This window comes from the organism of the source record quoted next, unplaced genomic scaffold (assembly GCF_019419815.1).
Source record: "Pyrus x bretschneideri cultivar Hongxiangsu unplaced genomic scaffold, Pyrus_bretschneideri_v1 Contig26, whole genome shotgun sequence".
Classification (NCBI taxonomy): Eukaryota; Viridiplantae; Streptophyta; class Magnoliopsida; order Rosales; family Rosaceae; genus Pyrus; species Pyrus x bretschneideri.
In genome coordinates this window covers 350,334-372,840 of record NW_025999568.1, presented here as the reverse complement: position 1 = coordinate 372,840, position 22,507 = coordinate 350,334, and the positions used below count along the sequence as shown (strand labels likewise).

The following is a 22,507-nucleotide window of genomic DNA, read 5'->3' as shown; positions in this document are numbered from 1 at the left end:
AGAAAGGCACGTTGAAGTCAAGACGCCGCCTGACTGAGGTCTGATCTTTCGGCCGTACTTGTGGGCCGAGTCGATCGAACACTTGACGTTGCGGACCAGCTTCCTTTGATGTCACTGGCGCGGTAAGGGCCTTGGATGGTGTTGAAGAAGTTTTCTCCGGCTCAACGAGTGTTTTACAATGGTCACATAAAATTTTTGATCCATGAGAATCGTCGGTTTTTGACCGCGTCGTCAGCTCGCAGGCAAGTGGTCCCGATTGTTCCGTGGGTGGTGCATTCGAAAAGAGATCGATTTTTAGCCTTGTTCGACCATTCCCTTTACGGATATGCTGCATCGGGACGTATTCGGCCTTCCCTTTGTTTTTTGGAATATGAGCATCCACCATACCAATCGTTGTTGACGGGAAGGGATTAACGTCGACCGCCATCTGCTTTTCTGGAAATTTCAACTTTCCTTTCTCGATCCAACCTTGGATTGTATCACGGAATACGACACAATTATTGGTTGCATGCTTATTAGAGTTATGATACTTGCAGTATACCTTTCCCTTCAACTCATCGGCCTTAGGGATAATATGTCCTGGCCGAAGCTTGATGATCTTTGCTGCCAATAACTGATCAAAAATTGCATCGGCCTTGGTAATGTCGAAAGTATAGACTTTTGAAGACTTATTCATTTCCTCGACGGCCGAATGGGCTTTGGTGTCTTTGCCATTTACTTGAGCCAGAGCCTTGCAGACGTACGGCTTGTCTATGACTATCTCGGCCGCATCCACACTGACGTACTGAGGATCCCCGCTTTCGGCCGACGCATAACTGACCGTGGGGTTTTTATACAACGTTCCCCGGGATGGTGATTTTGAGACCTTCTCTTCTCGGAGCAGGTAATCATACTGTTCGACATGTTGAGCAAGTTCGTACATATCGCGAATGTTTGCTCCCAGGAACTTCTTTTTGTACTCCACGTCTAATCCGTTGAGAGCAATCCTGACGAATTCCACTTCGGGAAGTGGTACTCGGCACCAATTCCTGGCCGACTTGAACCTCGTTAAGTACTCCATTGGAGATTCGTCGGATGCTTGAGCCATCCTGGCCAAGGATGACACTGACATCTCCATCCCTGGCCGATAGAATTGTTCATGGAACTTTTCGACCAACTCCTCCCAACTCTGCACAGAATTGGGTGGAAGATTAATGTACCAAGCGAAAGCGGAGCCTGTCAATGAAAAATTAAACAGACGTAGTTTGTAGAAGTCGCTATTAACGTCTCCACACTGCGCCGTGAACCGAGCCACATGTTCTAATGAAGACAAAGACGATTCCCCGGCGAAGAGGCTGAAATCAGGTATCTTAAATCCCCGTGGGTATTCAAACCTTTCTACGTAAGCCGGGTATGGATGAATGAATTTTGGAAACTTCGGCCCTTTCTTCAAGGCCGAATCAATCATTCTCTGGACTTCGGTCATGTTCACGGAGGCGGCTTCTTCTCCCTGGCTTGGTCCCTCAGATCTGTTTCCTGGTCCTCTTTCTAAAGTGACTGGTTGCGGTCGAGCGGATGCTCTATTGGCTGGTATGGGTACGTTCGTCGAGAGCTGCCGAGGTTGGCCGACCTGGCCATCTTCGAAGGCTTTACTAACTAATATTTCAAGCATTCTGGTCTGTGTATCGTTGTTACTTCGTATTGCTTCTAACAAATCATTCATCTTCTGACCAATCGACTGCTCGACCTGACGATACTGCTCATCAAGTCGTCTCCGAAGAAACGACCTAGTTGGTGGATCAGAGCCTTCTCCACCATCGTCGTCGCAGTCTTCCACTATCCCCTCCACAAATACGGGCGTCGTTTGATTCGGGATCGCCGCGTTGTGAGTTTGCCCACCGAGACAGATCTCATTCTCTCGGCGGGTCACACTTGTAGCCTCGGGTGGCAAAGCAATGACCGGATTTTTTGCTGGGTGCGAATCCTGCCCAAGGCCTTGTACTGGTAAGTCAGCTGTTGACTTTCCCATGTTTGTTTTCTTCTTGGTAGACCGTGTCTCTACGGTCATGAACTCCGAAGGTTTAGCACAATGGTCCCACTGGGCGTGCCAAAATGTTGACTACAAAAATTACAGAACCTACGTGGCGCGCAGGCCGAATAACTAATGAGCTAACTAATGTCCTTCGGTTGAATGCAGGGCGTGCCAACTCGTCGGCCGAGCTCGGCCGAGGAGTAAAATTTGATGCGGTCGCGTTGAGCGCGCTGTTGACTTCTGTATCTTGCGATTGCGACCGAGTAAGGAACGCTCTCGGTCTCTGGATTCTATAGCCTGAAGACAAGGCTACTAATTCTACGGAGTTCACGACTCGTCGAAGCCTGATTCGGCCACTGTGATTATATTCGTAAGAGTATAAGCACGCCGAATTGAGACCAAACTATACGGGCACAGGTACTCGAATGTGATGTATGTCTTGATGGTAAACGTAGTTCGGCCGTCGGAATGCCGAACCCTGAAACTTACTTGTGAGTATCCAATCATAAACTCACTCGGCCTCCAATGCGCCGAGCAAGGTAGTTCGTAACACCCAACTATGCCGGAACGGCTAAGTCAGATGACCTCTACCAAAGGTTCGAAAACCTTCCTCGGCCGAGACTTAGATAGATAATCGGTCGACCTCGACGCAGTGCTGTTTATCCAAACTGAAGGTGTGTCTTGGTCGGCTGATTCTGCGGCAGCAGTGCTGTTTATCCAAACTGAAGGTGCTCACCGGTTGCTTCCACAGTGCTGTTTATCCAAACTGAAGGTGTGTCGGCGGGAAAAGAAAAGGAAAAAATCTCAAGGTGTTTGAGAGAATTTGCGCAGGGCAATTGTATGCTGATTGTGGAGAGCCTTTCCATTGCGTAATTTCTTGTATTTATAGCACCTCGCTCCTTGAATCCCATTCTGATTTGGATTGGGAGTCCTGATCCCATTTCTCCTTTAACTCGAACAACCCTAGTCCTACTGGGATTCTGAATTCTCCTCCTTTTGAGGCTTTATCCCTTGCTGGTCGAGAGCCCTGGTTGCATCAGGATTTCCTCGACCTTTCCTCGTTTATCTAGACTACTTAAGATCGGATCTGGCCGACCCTGCCAGCTGGTCCGAGTCTCATTATTTGGCCCATAGCATGTGTTATTACCTTGGGCCAAGCACATCCTGCTGCTCGGCCCAATCCCAATATTTTGGGCCCAAACAACTTGTTAATTAAATATATCTTTTTCAATTTTTGAAACTAATTTTAAGCATTAAAAATAAAAATAAAAATCCAAACCCCTCCAGCGTTTCAACTTCGCCACCCAGGAACCCCTTGAGCACCCACCCACCCACGGCCAAAGATTCGATGATGACGATGAGAACGTTGTTTTAACCTTTTCTTCAACTGTGACTATATGATCATCAACTCGATAATCGAAGACCATACAACAATAGCTGGAGACAACTACGACGGCTTCACCATTGCAGCCATGAAATTTGATAGCGACCGCACCTAAAGAACTAGCCCTTTCTCTTTCTTGGCGATGACATTTCTGTGCACATACAGATTTGAAATTTTTTTCGATTTGGGATATGTTTTATTGGCGAGGACATTTGTTGAGTTTTCTTTATAAAATAAATTAGAGTTACAGTGGAATAAGAGGGATGGCAGGGCGGATGACAGAGATGGCTGATTCGCCATGGCTTCTGAACAAGAAGATAGAAAGGGTGGCGTGGGTGGGTGCCGGTTGGCTGGTTGGGGAAGTTGAAAAGCTTCTGGGAGTTCACTTTATTTATTTAATCATGTTTAAATTAGTTTTAAAAATTAAAATAGTTATATTAATTAACATGTTTACTAGGATTAAAAGATGCGATACATGGCAACTAATAAGGTATACGGTGAGTATACATCAAAGTTAATATGGGTGAGTAAAAATGCACGCATTAATATTAATGTATTTCCACATCAGCAATAAAACTTGAGATTTTATGGTATTTAAATCTCAAACTTAATGATCACTTAATACTACGGTCTAATAATATTTCTTTTCATTTGTAAGTAAGACGTCTTAGGTTCGATTCTCGTCAAAAGTAAATTTGAACCACATTATTATTAGTTCATTGTGAGATTAAGCCCAATACCTCCTCTTTAGTTAGATAATATCATCTATTCAAAAAAAAAAAAAAAACTTAAACTTAGTGAGCTACCAGCCTCTGGCCACTCTGTTACCTGTTTTTTTTTTTACTTGTAATTTTATTCATTTATTTTTATTTTTTTGAAATTAAAGGAAAATTACTATCCACTACATGGGTAGTTTTATTATATTAGCTGGGATTTTCTTTAAATTAAATCATTTTATTTCAAAATATTAATTAAGGAGGTGTATTTTTGGAATTATAAATGATTCATCTTTTTTTCCCTTTTGACTTTATGTATATAGATAAATTATTTTATTTCAAAATATTAATTAAGGAGGGGTAATTTTGGGATTACGAATGATTCATATTTTTGCCTTCTGACTTTATATATATATAGATACTAGCAAGTGTCCACACACATTGTGTGAACAATTTCATTTCACTTTGTTTTTTTTTATTAAAAAGTGGGATTAGTTTTTAAAATTCTAAAAAAAAAATGAAGAAAATTGAGATAATAATGAGCAATTTCTTCTATCGTGGGAATACTTTTTATTTTTTTAATTTTTAAATAAGGCATGCTATGCTAACTTGATTGTGAGGTTACAGTAAAAAACTGCCAAATTTATATTCATACTATATTGCCTCTAATTTTTATCTGAGTTCAATTTTTGTGCGGGGGTTAAAATGGTAATTTTCTGGAGTTTTGGTTGACAACCAAAGTTTTATTAATAGGTAGGTTAGATATTAATAATAAAAAGCGGCCAGCAACAAATATGGAAATATTTTTCAAAATTTTGATTGAATAATGAATAAAAAGTCAGTATAACTATATATATATATATAACAACATTATCTATACTAAGAAGAAGAGGGTAAGCTTAACCTCACAATAGGCTAGCAATAATGTGGTTCAAATTCACCTTCGTCGAGAATCAAACTTAAGACCATTCACTTACAACCAACCATACAACATAACGCGTACCGAATCCAATTAAGAAGCACATTTTCTTAGAGACAAGGACATGGCAATGGCAGGAACAATAACATGACTGATATCACCTTCTATATCCTCGTAACAAGCTGTGTGGTTTTAGATACAATGGAAATGGTAGGAACAAATATTGGGGACGAAAACATTGAAACCGATTGTACGGCAAACAATCAAATCAAATCTCTGAACTTGGCTCAAAATAGCTCAATAGACAATGCCTTTTTGACAAGTCTTGCATCTACTTTCCCCAATTTGGAAGTGCTCGATTTGCGCGGCTGCAAGGGAGTTACAGAAAGCGGCATTGTACAAGTACTGAAGAGATGCTCTGAGATTAGGGAATTGATGATAAATGGTAGAGTGAGGAAGAACCTTTGTTTACTCCTTGAGTTTGAACTTCCCAAGTTGAAGGTATTGAGTTGGATGTATTCCGGAATCGATGATGAGGCGTTGGCTATGATCGGAAAAAGATGTCCCAGCCTACAGATATTGAACTTGGCAGGCAGCGGCAGTTTGACCTCAGAGGGATGAAGTGAGCGGTGAAGAACTGTAGATGCTTGATTTTTGTCGTCAGTTGTGCCACTGCAGAGCAACCAAAATAACAAAATGTTTATTAACCTTCAAGTTGTGTTAGAAGGGGTAAACATGCTATGAACGTACTAATTTCAGCACAGTTAAACACTTTATTTTTCCCCAGCAAAGGGGTATAGGGTTGAAGATTTTTTCTCTTTAACTAAGTTCTAAGCCATAAACCATTTTAACTCGTTTAACAGCTAAAATAACAAATCCCAGTTTCGACTTATTCTTTTTCTCCCCTTCAATGGAGACCTTAACAATTGTTCTGTGCAGGTTGGAATGCTTAAAGGACCCCAATTGGGATCATATTCTAAAAATGTCTACTGTTTCTTTCTCTTCATATACACAAGGGAGCCGTCTGCCAAAGAAAACCTTTTATTGAGCCAGACATAACCAACTGAACCACATAGAAGAAGAGGAAAGTACACAACTCTGAACTCAAGTATAGCAGAAAGTGGTCAACTGATTCCTAGCAATTTTTTTCAGATACAAAATATTTACCTAAGAAGACCTCCACTTCCTGAAATTTCAAAGGTGAAGACACCCCACACCAAAGACCAAGCAAAGAAAACCATTTTGGCAGTACTCCAGCTCAACAAATGGCCCTAAACGAAGTGGACGGATTCAAGCCAATGACATTTCTGTAGAATCTATGAACTTAAAACACCCTTATTGAACCCCACAGACCATCTAAATACATCTCTAAAACTCTTGAATTTTCAATACATGTAAATTCAAAAACATAAAACATTTCTTCCTATTTGTCTGTTTAATTTCTTTAGTTAGCTGCATTGATGATGGAAAGGGGCCTAGAAATATTTTTTATTGTACTGATGTTTATTTGCTAAAAGCAAAAGTAAAGGGGGCTATCACCCATTAAAATAATAAGTGGACACAACCCTGCGATGCAAACCTTCATGCAAAGTGTAACCTTTCTCACCTTTTTCTTCTCCAGGAATAGTATAATGTGACAGCACAAAGGAAGAAAACTTTCAAACGATAACAAATTTGTTATGGGTGAAAGGAGATTGAAAGATTGTTTGCAAGTCAACTGAAAACCTGAAAGAAAAAAAGAATTAAATTTCTGGACAATTCAAACATTAGCTTGAATGTATGTGCCAATGATAAAGATAGAACACTTGCATGATGGACAAGAACATCACAAAAATTCATTATTCTACAAATAAAAAATGTAATGAACCCGAAATCAAAACCGAGTTTTTTATTTGTTCCTAGAGTTCCACCTAAAAACACCTCATTGACAGTAAAAGTCATTATTCTACAAATAAAAGAGTGTAATGAACCCAAAATCGAAACTGATACCTTGAACTCGAGCAGAACCACAATCCGACTCTGACATTTTAAACTCATCTCTAACTTTGGCAAGCTCAAGCTTCAGTTTTTCTGCAGAAGACATGTTATCTGGATGGAAATACTGCATAAACATTTTATTAATGTATTAGGCACCAAACTATTGATCAAAATTAACAAAATTTGCGATGTGGAATTATTTCGTGTGAGAACCAAAACAATTCAAGTATCTATTAAGTGAAACCAAAATTTCTCTGACCTTTCCAACAGATAGCATACAACATTAACTCAATAAGAGCTCTCAAGTGATAACAAGGCAGTCGTGCGTACTATGGGTTGTTATGAAGGCTGACTATCAATTCTCTGTACTGCTGCAAAAACAGAATCAATCAGTAAATTGCAAGATACTCATCAAATACAATCGATCGAGCAACATAATTTGAAACTTTTGCTGTATCTTTAACTGCAAATTTAAAACATACAAACCAACAAGCTGAAATTTGTTAATTCACTTTTTTACTTTACATTGTGATAATCCAGCACTTGTCTTTGGAAAGAAAACAGAAGACAGAACTTAAGCCAATTCCTGTACCTAGGCCCCCGTCTTCAAATTTTAATCAAACTGGGAAGAGCGCGAATATGCTTCAGTTGGGTAAGATCACTATATCTGTAGCACATCTAACTTACTCCAAACATAGAAAATCTTCACGTGTAGTATGAAAGTAAACTTAAACCTATGACTTCTGTAACAAACGAAAATCTAGTACGCAAACAACAGAATACTATAAAGCCTGGAGCTATTACAGTCACAACAAACTTTGGAACTAAATCCAAATATAATTTTAATGGTTCTTATTCAATAATTAGCGATACAGAATTGTGGCTCCTATAATGCAAGTAGCACAACAATTTCATCCCATTCCATCAGTACAACATCTCAGCGAACAAACTGTTTAATTCAAAAAGTGAACTTTTCAAATAACACAACACAAAAAAGAAATCCAGCAGAGAACTGCTCACTTACTTGATGGTTTCTTTGCCTTTTCCTGGTCCGACCCTTGCAACTTCACCAATCTTTCCCGTAAATCCCTCCGATCACATTCGGCTGGTTCAGCTTCTGGCGCAAACTCTCCGTATACTGCGACAATGACGAAGGGTCCTTCCTATCATTTTGCACACTGGGATTATTTATCTTCCTCAAACTCTCTCGAATCGTATCAAAAGAGAGCTTCCGGTCACTATCGGCATTGCCGCCTCGGCCTTGTCAAGCACATTTCTCTTGTAGAGCTCTTGAAAAGAGATTTGCTGTGGGAAATCTGAAGCCGTAGAAGAATGTTGCGAAAATGCAGGGCCTGATTCGGTGGGGTCCGGCACGGAGGATCGGCGCCGAAACTCGGAGAGGTTTTTGCGGATTTCTTCCAAGGAAGCAACTTTGGAGGTCCCGGATGGGGAAGGGTTTGTACATGACGGATCTTGAGGAGTGGGTCTACTCTGTTCCGGCGGCGGCGGCGATTGTTGCTGCTGTTGGTGTTGCCTGAGGCTGGCTTTGACGTCGCTGAAATAGGAAGAGAGAGAGGAAGAGTGAGATTGGGGGTTTGGGTCCGTGGTTTCCTTCGCGTCAAAAGGGTCCTTTTCGTCAGATGGAACTTTGAGCGAAAAATTATATAATTTTAAAAAATTTGATTTTTTTTTAATTTTTATTAACTTAATTAATTTGGACCATTGGATATTAAAAAAATTGAAACCCAACATCCAAATTGTGACATGTGGCCTAACGATGACATTTCTAATTTCTTTATTTTTTAATTTTTTTAAACCCGAAAATGTGGATCGTTGATCTGAAAATCAAATGGTCCAGATTGTGTCATGTCACTAGTCGTTGGGCAAGGTTTGAAATTTTTTAACCTTAGAAGTCTAACGGCCTGGAAGCAACCGCGTTGCTCCAATGCAACAGTAACTGAGTGGGCTACCATGTGGGGTCCACCTTCTGAAAACGTTATTAGAGATGCATCCCCACATTCGTGTATATGTGCCTGAAGTATGATGTCAGTCTTGCGTTACATCCATCCAGGCGCTCGAGCCGTGGACTTTTGCCTGACTTCTTTCTCAGGCTTGCCTTGAGCCCAATTACGGCTAGAGGGTTTTGGGTTTTTTTTTTTTTTTCGGGGGTTGGGGGGAAGTAGGGGCAAGACAATGGATTTCATTGCCTATCGTGGAAGTACTCTTATACCCTTTCTTTTTGTTTTTTCTTTTCCATGACCTAGCCAATAGTCATCTGCTTTTAATTTGAGAAATCAATTGTCTCATGGGCTAGGCCAATAGGAAATGAAGCTACTCTTGAAAATAAAATCCAATTCCTTTCTTGACTTTGCGAGACCTCCACAAAACCAATTTCATTCATCTTTTAATTTCTTAAAAGATCAATACTTTTAGGTCAAAGCCAAATAATTTTATCAACTAAGTCATTTTGACCAACAATACATATTAAAGCACAACTTGATAAATTACTAGAGAAAAATTACTTAACGGGTATAATAAAAGCGTGTTAGACAAGTACTTTGAGCAATTATCATCTCCCTCTTTTCAAACAAATGGACGTGCACAAAAATAATTACGGTTTAAAATAAATAGTAAAAGTAATTTCATTACCTTTGCTCTCCTAAAAAAGGTAAATTTGCTCTTAGAGATCAAGTGGACGACCTTCCTATTTTAGAGGCCACTTTTAATTAAAATATATAATTTCAAGGAAAAATATGGTCTCCGGATCTCTTCATCCAATACCGTCCGGATCACTAATAATTTCAAGGAAAGAGATCCTCTCCGGATCTCTTCCATCAAGATTACCGGATCAAGTGATCGACCCTTCCAAATTTCATCCAACGGCTCATTTGTTTTGACCTATTAAAAGTTGTGATATTTTTTAGCCGTTGGATAAAATTTGGAAGGTCTGGATCACTTAATGGAAAAAGATCACTTTCCTTATTTTAAGAACCTATCGTGATAAAAATCTGACAATTAAAGTTCAAAAAATAAAACTAAAAGGAATTGCCAACATCTGAAGCCAAATGCGTCGCATCATCAACTGACAAACATCGAGTAATGTCATTCATACCATATTTTTGTATCATATTTTCATACTATCTTATATGACATTTGATGTGGACATCCACATCATTTGAATTAATTAGATTTTTAAATTTAATTCATTATTGAATAAGCTAATAATTAAGAAAAACTAGTTAATTAAATGATGATTGTGAGATACGAGGAGAAGTATTTATCCTTCATTTCCTTAAATTTTGTAAATTTTTTAAATGATGTGGTTATCTACATCAATGCCACATCTTCTACATCTTCCCCAATTCTTGGTCCTCACTCACCTCCGGCCCCAAGCGCGTCTACCCCACACACCTCCACCAATCTCCACCTACAAACCCTATCTAAATAAATTAGTGTCAGACATCATAACCATTAACAAAAAAAAAAAAAAAAAAAAAAAGCCACGCAAAGTTGGTCAAGAACTGCCACGTGTTCCCACTCCGGAGGCCCACCCATAGAATTGAGAAAAAGATCGACAGCAAAAAAAAAAACAGAAAAAAAAAAAGAAAAGGAAAATCGACACAAAGACGAAGAAGTGGAAAAGTTGTGAGTTTGTGTGTGTATATAGATATATATGTTTATGTTCTTTCCTCCTCTTCATCTTTCTGCGCACACAAACAAACCCACATAAAATTGAAAAAGATTTTCTTTCTCCCCCTTCTCTCTATCCCCACCCTCTTCTTCTTCTTCCTCTCTCTCTGCAAAAACCCGGAGAAGCAAAAAACCGACAGTGACAACACTATGAGTTCCCCTGCTGACGACGGTCCAGACGGCTGGGTCAAGCTCGCCATGAACGACGAGGTGGCGGTCGTCGATCTTCTTCTCCGCCTCAAGCACGCTGCGCCGCCTCCGCCGTCGAAGCGCAGTAGTACTCACGGCTTTCCGACTTTGCGGTGGAGCGTAAGGCAGCGCCGTTCCAGGAACGTGCCACGTAACCATCATGCCGACGACGTTGCTGCTGAGGGAAGAAAGAGCAAGAAGGGTGAGTCGAGCGGCGCCAGGGCCAGCCCCACCACGCCTTTGTCCTGGAGCGGGGCCACTTCGGTTAGCGGCGGCGGTGGCTGCGTCGACGGTTCAGAAGAATCCAGCAAGCCGCTTAAGCCGACCGATACCGCGAGATCTAAGGTCCGTATATCTCTGTCACTGTCACTCATTAGGGTCGGGTCGGGTTTTGGTTCGGTGGCTGTTCTTTTGCATTTTTACTTTATTTTTTTGGATTTTTCAATTGACGAAAATACCCCTGGAAAGGTGTGGTATTTACACGGGAGTGGTTCAGGAATCGGATAGGATGGCTTGGTGATCTGTCAGTCTCTCTGTTTCTGTAGAGGGGGCTTCCAATCGGTCGTTTTCCTTTTGACAATTATACCCCTATGTTGCATGGGGATGCATGGTGGCCGCCGAGGCAAATTCGGTCATTTCGCACGCCGGACGGTTTCCCTGCTCGGCGGTCGTTCGAACTGGGCGCAGTCGTTTTACCATTGTCAATATCTTGTGTACTGAAATGCCCTCATGACCTTCCGTGTTTTCAAATTTTCTAGATTCTTTAGGGTTTTTCAGAGGAATAAAAAAGGGCGACTTCCGTTCAAAGCATATGGAGTCAGAGGAGTCGATGACACTCACGTTTTTTTTCTCTCTCCTTTTCCGCTCCTGTCACGCTTATTCCGCTGGAAACCCCAAAAGACCCTTCTCATCGGTGACATTTTCGTCATTGAACAAGGTCTCGGCCAACCCCATAAACTGTTGTGTACAACCCCCTAGCTCGACCGAGTAGGTAGCGTGGGCATGTAATTAAACAGTACTTTAAAAAGATAAATGAATGATGGTGTCTTAGTCAAGTAAAACATTCTTGGAAAGTCATTTTAAGCTTAAGCCCTTCGGGTTAATAGGGGCTCCACACAGTTGGGTAGCAAACAAACAGTCCCCAACTCCGAAACCCCCGGTTAAGTTTTAGTCGAAATGACGAAATTCGGCCTCAAAAAGTCAAACCGTACGTTAAACTACGAGGGCAGTTTGGGAAGAGAGAAAAAGGATGACCTGCTTTATCGATAGCGTGTCATCGTGGCAAAATAGGTCTGCGCGTTGTGATTTGGTGTGGTTCTGGTAGTGGTTGTGCAGTGACGTGGAAATCATTGGGTGTGGTCGGCCGCAGTTTGGCTTTTCCTGCAGACGCATGGTAACGACCAAATCGAATCAGTGGCCTGCGACGTCGTTTATACGAGTTAAAATAAGACAAAGAAATATGTCTATTTTAACGTGTTCAGATGACAGCTTGATCGGCAGCACTCCTTTTTATGGAAAGATGAGGTCGAGCCGTTTACCAAAAAAAAAAAAAGAAAATAGAAAAGGACGAGGTCGAGCTTGGATCCGGATTTGGATCCTTTTCTGAGCTAATAGAGTGGGTCTTTTTGATTCATCATCGTAGATCGTTAGATTTTTTATCCAATGATTATAAACAGAAGTCATTTTAAAATTATAATAATTATAACTGTTAAATAAAAATTTAACGATCTACGATGATGAATCAGGAGAATGTTCTTCATTAACTTAGGATCCAATGGTAGGTAACACAGTTAAATGGGTAAGACATTAAAATCAGGCTGTCTGTCACGTGATCGTATGGGACAGCCTCGCATGTTATCCTTTTAATGCTACGGTGGGGTCCTAAGGAAAGATATAAAAATATTGAAGACAATTTTAAAAAATTGTGAGTCTCTGTACTAGTGGCTCTTTGGATTGTCTCTCCCATTTGGGGTTTTATGTTTTCAACCATCGATATTATTTGATATTATTTACGTTAAAAGGTAGAGAAGTGAGTTAAGCTTTACATGGGCTAGTCATAATAATGTAATTTGAATTCATCTTAAACGAGAATCGAACCTAAGTTTTACTTGTAAGGAAGAGAAATAACACTATTAAATTGTAGTAACATCTCTCCCAATTTGTTATAATTTGAATTTGTTGTTGTTTGGTGTCCTCTAGGGTCCTCAGTTTTTAATTTTTGGTAGGTTGAATGATTGTATTAGGTACATTTGGGTCGAAAACTGAGACGTGAATTGCTCGATAAATTAAATGAAAAAGGGAATGGGAAGTTCTCACAAAGTGAGGGCTGCTCATTTGAAATTGTCACAATATGAATACAGAAGTGAAAACGCACTTTAACATTGTCAAGAGAAAGTCAGTGGAGAAATGTTTTGTACTGTGCAACGAGAAATGTTTCGTTTGACTAAAATTGGGTTGTGTTATGTTCCGTGGGTGCAGGTTGCTGTTAGAAGTGAATTAACCATCTTCAAGAGGCCAAGAAAGAAGAAGGTAAATATACCGTTATCTATTTCCACAATATATGTACAAGTACAATATTCGTGGAAAGCTTATGACCTATTTGGCTTAAACGAAAGAAAGTCCAATTAAGTTAATGTATTAAGGCTAATTGAAGTCTTAGTTCAAGGGCTCAAACCACAAAAAGTTCTAATTCTTAATGGTAGTCAGTATCCGAAAGTCACAAGTAAGATATCTTTACTGAGCAGATCATACAAAAAGTTATGAACGAGTGACCTTGACGGGGCTTAAACTTAGGATCTCTTTCTTTCACCTCGTAAATATCCTTGGAATAAATTACTCAGTGGTTGCATTTCAGTAGTTTCTTTGACCAGTATCTTAGACTCCTAATGCTAAAAATATTCCTATAAAGTAAGCAAACAGTCTAATTGTATGTATGCCCGTGGATTTGTTTTGGGAAAATTCAATAGGAGTATTATCTTGAGATTGCTTTACAAATGTGAATGAAGCAGAGTAGCTAATACTTAATTCCATATGTAAAGCTTTTGTTGGGATTGAATATTTGACAGACCTAACTGCCATTATCTTGGCATTTTCGGGGAAATTAGGTATTTTAACACTGCACATTTCGCCTCCCTTGTTCTTTCTTTGGTTTGTTCGTGGTGGTGTGCTGAATAATTGTTGGACTCATATTTCATAGTGTAGTACTAAAATCTAGTGGCTGCATGCAGACGTTAGCTGAATTAAAAGAGGAGGAGAGTCTGCTGTTGAAGGAAAGAAGAAATTTGAAAAATGTACGTCTTAAAGATACTACATTATATGTTCCAATATGTCATCGTGGAGATACCTGTACATTGATTTCTTTAATTCATTCTCTGAGCAGGAATTGGCAGCGCTATGCCTCACTGTTGAGAAGCAAAGGGCCACAAATGAAAGCTTGAAAAAAGTGAAGGTGAACGTTCTGTTAGACTGTTACTACTTATGCTCTAAGTATGTATGCATTTATGATATACATTTAAAATCAAACTTAGATTTAAAATTTTCATGAAACTTACAGTTTAAAGTCATAACGGATTCACATGTTTAAAGTTTAAACACAACATGGCTTATCGCTCATACCTAAATCACTGTGCATATTTTATCGTATTCTCAATTTGATTATTTGATACGAGCAATGTTGAAAACTAGTCCAAGATTTTATTTGTTATGTCTATATTTGTTAACTTCCGCTGACATCAGTTGCTCAACCTATATCTGGCTTTGTTCTGAAACAAAAAGCTATTATGTAACTGGAGAGATTTTAGCTATTTAAAAATAAACACTCCGATAATTTTGTGAAACGTGGGCATTTAAGTTCTTAATTGGATTACAATAAACCTCACTATAGGATAATTTGATGCGTAATTTGCCAGTTTCTCTCTTTTTATGTACTATTTGCTATGATTCTATAGCTTTTAGTCATTTCAGAGAGTGATTGAAGTCTGCATTTTGTGGCCTCTATTGTGCCGTTAAGGGTGCTGATGTCGAAAGTGCTAGACTTGTAGTTTCATCTGCTTAGAGTTTCCATCATGGTAAAAATTAAGTATCAAAACTATTAACATCGATGCAAAACTTTTCCCATCCCATTGTGCTTAAGTAGGAAGTCCACCTGTCTCAGAATACGTACGTGTAGACATTATGCATCAGTGACCAGCCTGTTGCATGAATCATGATGCAGTCCTTCATCTTTTCTTGAGGGTTGACATTTTTTTATGCATGTATACGGATGCTTCTCGTGAACAAATTACTACGTAACTTCTCCTTTTGTTTTTCCTGTAAGACTGTTTATGCCAATGATAGCTTGGTGTAGATTTGCTTTTTGATCATTTGTGAGACGACAAAGAACCAAGTATGCAATCATTTACATTTTCAGGGATATCAGTGTATAACACGTATTGTAACAGCGGTTTTATGTTTTGGTTACAGCTTGAGTTGCAATTGCCGCAGACAAAAATGAAAGCTACGACGCTTGTACTGTCTGGTGAAGCCATTTGGCAACAAAATGAGCAAATAAATGCAGTTGGCTACACTACTCCGATAATGACAACAAGTGCTCATTGCAATAACGCTGGCACTTCACAAAGCTCCTGTCCTTCAAATGTTTCTTCCAAGGTACAACAAGAGCTTGGGAGCCGAGACACTGCCTTTTCGCTACCTGATCTGAACCTTCCATTTGGAGAGGACTCTAGCTCTGAGGTTTTATATTGAATGAGCTAAGAAGATTCAGACGGGTAATAGTGTTGAGTTTTTCCAACCACGCGGCGCCAAAATCTGCAGCAGCGTTTAGCTTAATAAGATAGAACTCATCCATCCTCCGTTCCTAACTGTATTTTAGGTTGACAAACTGTAAGTGTAAGTATAAAAGCCAGTCTCCTCTGCCGCTTCTTGAACTGAATGGGGCGGGTATTATTTTGATTCTCCATAGATGAAAGTACTGAGGGTAGCGTAGATATCCTAAGTTCTTAAGTTCTTTGGGAACCTACATCCCTTTCCCTCTATTTTTTCCGTGTTCATTATAATTTTATTTTTTTGGAAACACCGACTGCTTAATTAGTGTAATCACTCCGTATTGTATTAATGATCTATTATCTGTCATAGACTAGTAATCATTCGATTTTATTTTTCGTCGTATTTTTAGGTGCGTCTCCTTCTGGTATAATGGAGTTTTGAACGAACAGATTCCGCCCGCTTGATGTTGCCTTGACGCCGTTTCCGTCTTTTGCCGTGAGAAATGATGTAAATTTAAACTAGGGACTTGTAACGAAAAGCCTGTGGTGCTGATGTTCACTTTAACGAAAAATCATATTTTTACACTAAAAAGTCAATCATGTTACTATTCAGTTTATCTTTTATTTTATCTTTATTGTTAAAATTCAAAGTTTTCAAGCTATTTTCATTAGTTTTCCTTTTTAACTAATCTAAACAAGAGATTAATTTAAATCAAATTAAATTCGCAAGTGCACGAATCAATTGTAGTAATATATGCAAATACGAGGTCGGTCTCACAGGGATTGCTTTAACATCAATTTAACCGATTAATCACGCTAAACAAAGGATAGATTGAATTGAATAATTGATTAAGACCGATTAACTAGAAAAAGAAAAGATAATTAATTAAATCACACATGACACAAGAAAACCTAAGGCCATCTCCAACCGATCCGGCCAAAGGGTCATAGGGCTAAAAAAGGCCCGAAATGACATGAAAATCGTCTCCAACCAACCAAGGGTTAGGCCAACGGGTTCGCGGGCCCCACCGGGCCAAAAATACCAAATCAAGCTATCCGGCTGACTCAATCCAACAAGCAAGCCAACCTCGGGCCGGCCCAAGGTTTGAATTGCAATGGCTTGCAAACATCAACGTGACACTAGCTAACAACAGCTAGCTGAAGCCAGGTAGCCGTTGGATTTTTATTTTTTGGGGACAAAATTAAAAAAAAAAAAAATTCTAATTTTTTTCCTATAATTGCCTAAGCCATTAAACAACATTAAACAATGGAAGATCATTAAATGACATCAAACTTAAACAACATTAAACAATATTAAATAACATGAAACTTAAACAACATTAAAAAAAAACATTTAACAACATAAAACTTAAACGCCTACTCCATACTTCTTTTGGCCCAAAGATGTGCAACAAGATCCTGTTGTAGGTACATGTTTGTGGCACGCGAACGTATCATTCTATGGCACCTCATGTACTAATTTAAAGAGCTATTAACAGTTCTTGGATTCAAAGACAAATTAGGCCCATCATATATTTTTGCATGATCCCTCCTTGACCTATTTGGATCATCTTGATTGTCGTCAGACTCTCCATCAATATAGCCATCTCGCTCATCCTCCACAATCATGTTGTGTAATATGATGCACGACATCATGATGGAGTTCAAATTTTCTCAACTCCACCCTCTTGCTGGTTCCTTAATGATCTTCCATTGTGTTTGTAAAATACTGAAAACTCTCTCAACATCTTTCCGATATGCCTCTTGGTGTAAGGTAAACCACCTTTGGGCATCATCCATAGGGTTTGCAATTGCTTGGACAAGTGTCGCACACTTTGGGTAGATGCCATATGCCAAGTAATACCCCATATTGTACTGACGCCCATTGATGTAGTAGTCAAGTTTTGGTGATTTACCATTCGCCAGGTTAGTGAAGAGAGGTGAATGCCTAAGAACTATAATGTCATTTTGGATCTTGGGACTCCAAAGAAAGCATGCTAGATCCATGTGTCAAATGACGCAACTACCTCTAACACAATAGTTGGCTTTCTCGATCTTCCGTTAAAGACTCCTTGCCATCTAGTGGGACAATTCTTCCACTGCCAATCATGCAATCTAATGACCCTATCATGCCCAGAAAGCCACGGTCTTCAGTTTTGCGAATGACCCGATCCAGATCATCTTGATTTGGTTGACGGAGGTACTCTTCTTTATAAAGCTGAACAACTGTGTGACAGAATTTAGCAAGATTATCAAGGCATGTAGATTTAGACATACCATATGTTTCATCCATGATGTGATAAATAATAGCACTCAAATTAAACCCTCTTTTTGACAATTGTAGTATAGATATAAGTAGGGATCGCTCTAGGCCGGGGATTAGGAGGAATTGCTAATCTAATGAAAACTGACTCAAAGATACAAAAATATAATTCAAAACACTTAAACAAACTCAAAAGACTCTTAACTAAACTTATATGACTCAAAACAAACTTAACAGACTCAAAACAACACAAAACAATCAAAAAGGCTCAATTTAGACTCTAGGACTCAATTTGGACGAAAATAGAATTGGTTTTGACTCAAAATACTTAAAAACACACTTTAGGACAGATTTAAAACAAAGAAATAAAGGGGATTGGGTTTTTGACGAATTTAAGAGAAAAAGAAGTAATTAAAAGACTTGAGTAGACTTTGGACGAATTTGAGAAAAAACAATGGATGATTAGATAGCTAGAGGATACTTTTCCACACATGATACATTCAAACACAAATTGATTTCCAGTTGCTTTTCCGATAAACCATGAACCTCAACACCCCAGATTAACCGTGACATCACTAATTAACCCTCAGATTTTCCTTAAGTTATTGGATTGGATGACATCATACGACAACCCAAAGCATTCTTCAAAACTTCCCTACATGACATCATAATGGAGATACAATCAAAGATCATTACGTTCATTGAAAATCATAAGCATTGACAAAGCACTTGTAACTATGACATCATGATACTCATGCTAGGAATTTACTTAACATGATTGTGAAAACAACCTTAACTACTTGTGAATATAAGTTTGTGACGATTATGTGAAACTCCCTTATATTCTAGCACCAAATTCAAGCATGCAAATTAATTAGGCCTCCCTAATCAACATACAAGAATAAGTTATCTATCAAACGGTTAAGTAAATTGCATTCACAATTTATGAAATCACAACTAGACTTAATCAATTCATATCATAAATATAATCATGGTTTCAAAGCCTCCCCTAGCTAAAATGAGTTTAGCCTCTCATGTTCACAACAAAACAAAGGAAAATTGAATTAAATATTGAAAACAAAAGATAGATTACACCTAAAAACGTTCCAACACTCCAACTTGAATGCATAAACATCCAAGGCTTCTTCTCTTCTTCTTCCTTGCAAAGCTGTGGCACAAGAGTTCTTGGGTGATTTTGGATGGATTTCTGGGTTGTGAATGGATATAGGTTGGTAGGGTGGTGCGGCAAAGGTTGGGAATGGTGTATGGGTGTTTGGGTGAAGGTATGGAAGTGTATGAATGGTGGAAGAAAGGTTGAAGGCTGCGGAAAAAGGCTTAAGTGTTTGTGAAAGATGGCAGATTGTATGGATGAATGATTAGGGTTGAATAAGGGTACGACTTTGGTATTTATTTGAGAGAAAGAATCCTAAGGTTTATTACATAGTTTAGGAAATGATTCAACCCCAAATCCATAAGGAAAAGGAGATATGAAATCAGAAATCAAAGGGAAAGGGGAAGGAAACTTTCGGCATTCAATTGTATAAAATGGAATGTGATTTAATGCTGAAATTAGGCAAGGATTTGGGATAGAAAAGGTATGTAAGGTGCGACTGAGAATGGGGTGAAAAGGAATATGATTTTGTGACATAGAATAGGAAATAGGTACTTCCCTTGCACGGCAAGGAAGTGATGTGTGATGTGTGCCACGACAAGGACCATAAGGGTGCAAGGAAGGCTTGGTTTGTGTCCTAAAATGCATAGGAGTCTTTAATGTTGCTGAAACATAAGGTCTTTTAGGATTAGGAAAGGTTAAACCAAAATAGGAAACCTTGGCTTAACTTTCCTACTTCAAGTAGGAAACCTTCTTTGACTAGGATTCCTCTTTTGATTAGGAAACATAAGGTCTTCAATTTCGTCCATTTCTTTTGGTCCAAGCATATGTGATGCGAGAATTATACGCACACAAATTAAACCCTCTTTTCGTCAATTGTAGTAAGTATGTAAGTAGGGATCGTTCTGGACCGGGGATTAGGAGGGATTGTTAACCACTTGGATTTGACTTCAAAAACGTAAAAACAAGTTTAAAACACTATACTAAACTCGAAGAATGCAAAACTAAAAGTAAGAAAGATTAAGACTAAAACTTAAACAAAATATGGGGGGGGGGGATTTAAGTTTGGACGAGATTAAACTAAAATGGATAGATTGCAAAGAAAACAAATTGTAAATACGAAATTGACGGAAATGAATGGATGGGAAGCTAGCTAAGGGGTTCATCTCCACACATGTTATACTTGCATACAAAACGATTTCTAATTACTTTTCAATAAACCATGAATTCTCAACGCCCCGGGTTAATTAGGTCCGCTTAAATTAACCGTCAAATTTTCCTTATGTTATTGAATTGGATGATTGCATACGACAACCCAAAGCATTCCTCACAAGTTCCCTACATGAATTGCATAATAGAGATACAAGCAAGAATCATTAAGCATCATGAAAACTATAAGTGTTGACGAGGCATTCGTTACCATGATTGCATGAAACTTATGCCAAGAATTTGTTTAACACGATTGTTTATAAGCAACCTCCACTACTTGTGAATATAAGTTCATAACTATTACGTGAAACTCACTTATATTCTAGCGTCAAATTCATGCATGAAAATTAAGCGTGCACTCTTAATAAACATACATAAATAGGTTATCAATCAAACAGTTAAACAAATTGAATTCACAACTTATGAAACGTAATTAGAAGTAATCAAATCATATTGCAAGCATAAACATATATTTCGAATCACCCCCTAGCTAAGGGGGGTTTAGTTCCTCATACGTACAAGACAAAGAGAATTGAAATTAAACATTGCAATCGAGGAAAAGCAACACCTAAAAATTCCAACAACTCAAACTTGAATTGTATAAACGTTTAGGCACTCTTCTCCTCCTCTTCGTTGTGGCACAAGGTCTAAGGATATGTTGATTGTTGGAGAGTGTTTTAGAGGGATGGGAAGTGATGGAAATAGAAGAGAAGATGCAGGAAATGGAAAGGGAACCCACGGCAACAACAAGGTTGCTGTTTTTGTGTTTGTGTTGTGGTGTTGTGTATGAAATGAGATGATGAATGAATGAATGAAATGAGGTGTTATTTATAGGTAAATAAGGGGGAACATGACAACTAGGAAGTGGGTGGAAATGTGGCTGCAATGTTAGTGAATGATTATGAGTGAATACATGTGTCAATTGCTAGGTTGGAAAGCTGGAATTGTGATTGGAAAACAGCTAGGAAAACATGTGTGTGCTGTGATTGCATGTGTATGTGCTGGAATTATGAATGAAGGCCATGACAAAGGTGTTAATGGTGCTGCAAATGCATATGAGTCGCAGCTAAAAATGCAAAGGTGATGCTGGAAAGGCAAGGGAATGCCACGGCAAAGATTGGAATGTGGAGAAAGGGGTGTGAATGATTATGGGATGCTGGAAATCTGGAAAGGCACGGCAATGATGCTTGTTGTTGGTGAAAATGTGGCTGAATGGATGGATGTAATGGTGTGATTGAATGATTAAAGTGCATGTGTAATGAATTGGAATGACAACTAGGTTATGAGGGGAATGCATGTGGCTGAAATTGCATGTGGAAAGGTAATGAATTATGCACGGCAATGATGTTGAGAAAGAATGTGTTGGCTGCACGGTTTGTGAATGAATGGGGTGTAAAGGTGGCTGCACGTGGAAGAATGTTGGATGATGGGATGATGAGTGTATGAATGAATGAGAGAGAGGTGAATTAGAGTGAATGGCTGAATGGTGCATGTGTGGAGTGACGGCTAGGGTAAAAATTAGGGTGAAAATGGTGTGTGTTTGTATATGGAATTAGGGGTGAATGTGGGTTAAAGTGATGCATGGCTAGGAAATGTGAGTGAATGATGTGCATGTGTGTGAATGCATGTGGAATAAAGAAGAGTATGGAAGTGAATAAATCATAATAGGGCTGCAAGTTTAAAGGGCTAGGGTTTAAGTACATAGAATGAGCCTAAAATAGGTTGGTTTGCATGGCATAGAATGTTTGATTGGGCTAGTGATAGGAGCATATTTAGGCGACTTACTTAGCTTGTTCTCATACATTTACGTTATGTTTCTTTAGTTATTTTAGTTCTTTATGCTTCTTTTGTGTGTTTTCAGGATTATAAGACGTGTTTGACGAAAGGATGCATTGTGGAGTGTTTTGGGGCCTTTTTGGAGCACTATTGGGCTAAGGATGGATAGCTTATTCTTGGAGCCCAAGTGTTGGATGAAATTGAAGGCCTTGTATGCACTTGAGGACACAAAACAATGGCCCTAACCCAATTACAATCACATTGCCATGGGCTTAACACAAACACCATTCCTTGCCATGCAAGGGGGAGCAATTTGGGTCCATTTCATGCACTTAAACCCTAGCCCAATTACACACCATTGCAGCCCAATCCATTCTTTATCATGCACATTCACCACCAATTCAACCACATGCACTTATTCCTCCATCATTACACACCATTGCAGCCACATGCACAAAACACCATCTATGCCGTGCACTCCTTGCAATTCCACATGCAT

General features: G+C 39.1%; 2 protein-coding genes across 5 annotated transcripts; one reads left to right on the top strand and one right to left on the bottom strand.

Annotated features, from left to right (window-relative positions):
• Nucleotides 1-5,289: 5,289 nt before the first annotated feature.
• LOC103927438 lies at nucleotides 5,290-8,651 on the bottom strand. Of its 4 annotated transcripts, none has more exons than XM_048587071.1 (5): nucleotides 8,032-8,651; nucleotides 7,267-7,378; nucleotides 7,020-7,131; nucleotides 6,637-6,755; nucleotides 5,290-6,301 (listed from the first exon to the last, which is right to left on the bottom strand). In XM_048587071.1, the coding sequence occupies exons 2-5, from the start codon at nucleotides 7,282-7,284 to the stop codon at nucleotides 6,194-6,196; spliced, it is 357 nt and encodes a 118-aa protein (XP_048443028.1). In that variant the 5' UTR covers nucleotides 7,285-7,378; nucleotides 8,032-8,651; the 3' UTR covers nucleotides 5,290-6,193. The 4 variants fall into 4 exon arrangements, with proteins under 4 accessions (XP_048443028.1, XP_048443030.1, XP_048443029.1 ...); XM_048587073.1 differs by having other exon boundaries at nucleotides 5,290-5,702; XM_048587072.1 differs by having other exon boundaries at nucleotides 7,267-7,375.
• A 1,914-nt stretch (nucleotides 8,652-10,565) lies between these two features.
• LOC103927437 lies at nucleotides 10,566-16,052 on the top strand. The gene is made up of 5 exons (XM_009336360.3): nucleotides 10,566-11,231; nucleotides 13,365-13,415; nucleotides 14,114-14,176; nucleotides 14,266-14,334; nucleotides 15,348-16,052. The coding sequence occupies exons 1-5, from the start codon at nucleotides 10,848-10,850 to the stop codon at nucleotides 15,627-15,629; spliced, it is 849 nt and encodes a 282-aa protein (XP_009334635.2). The 5' UTR covers nucleotides 10,566-10,847; the 3' UTR covers nucleotides 15,630-16,052.
• Nucleotides 16,053-22,507: the final 6,455 nt, after the last annotated feature.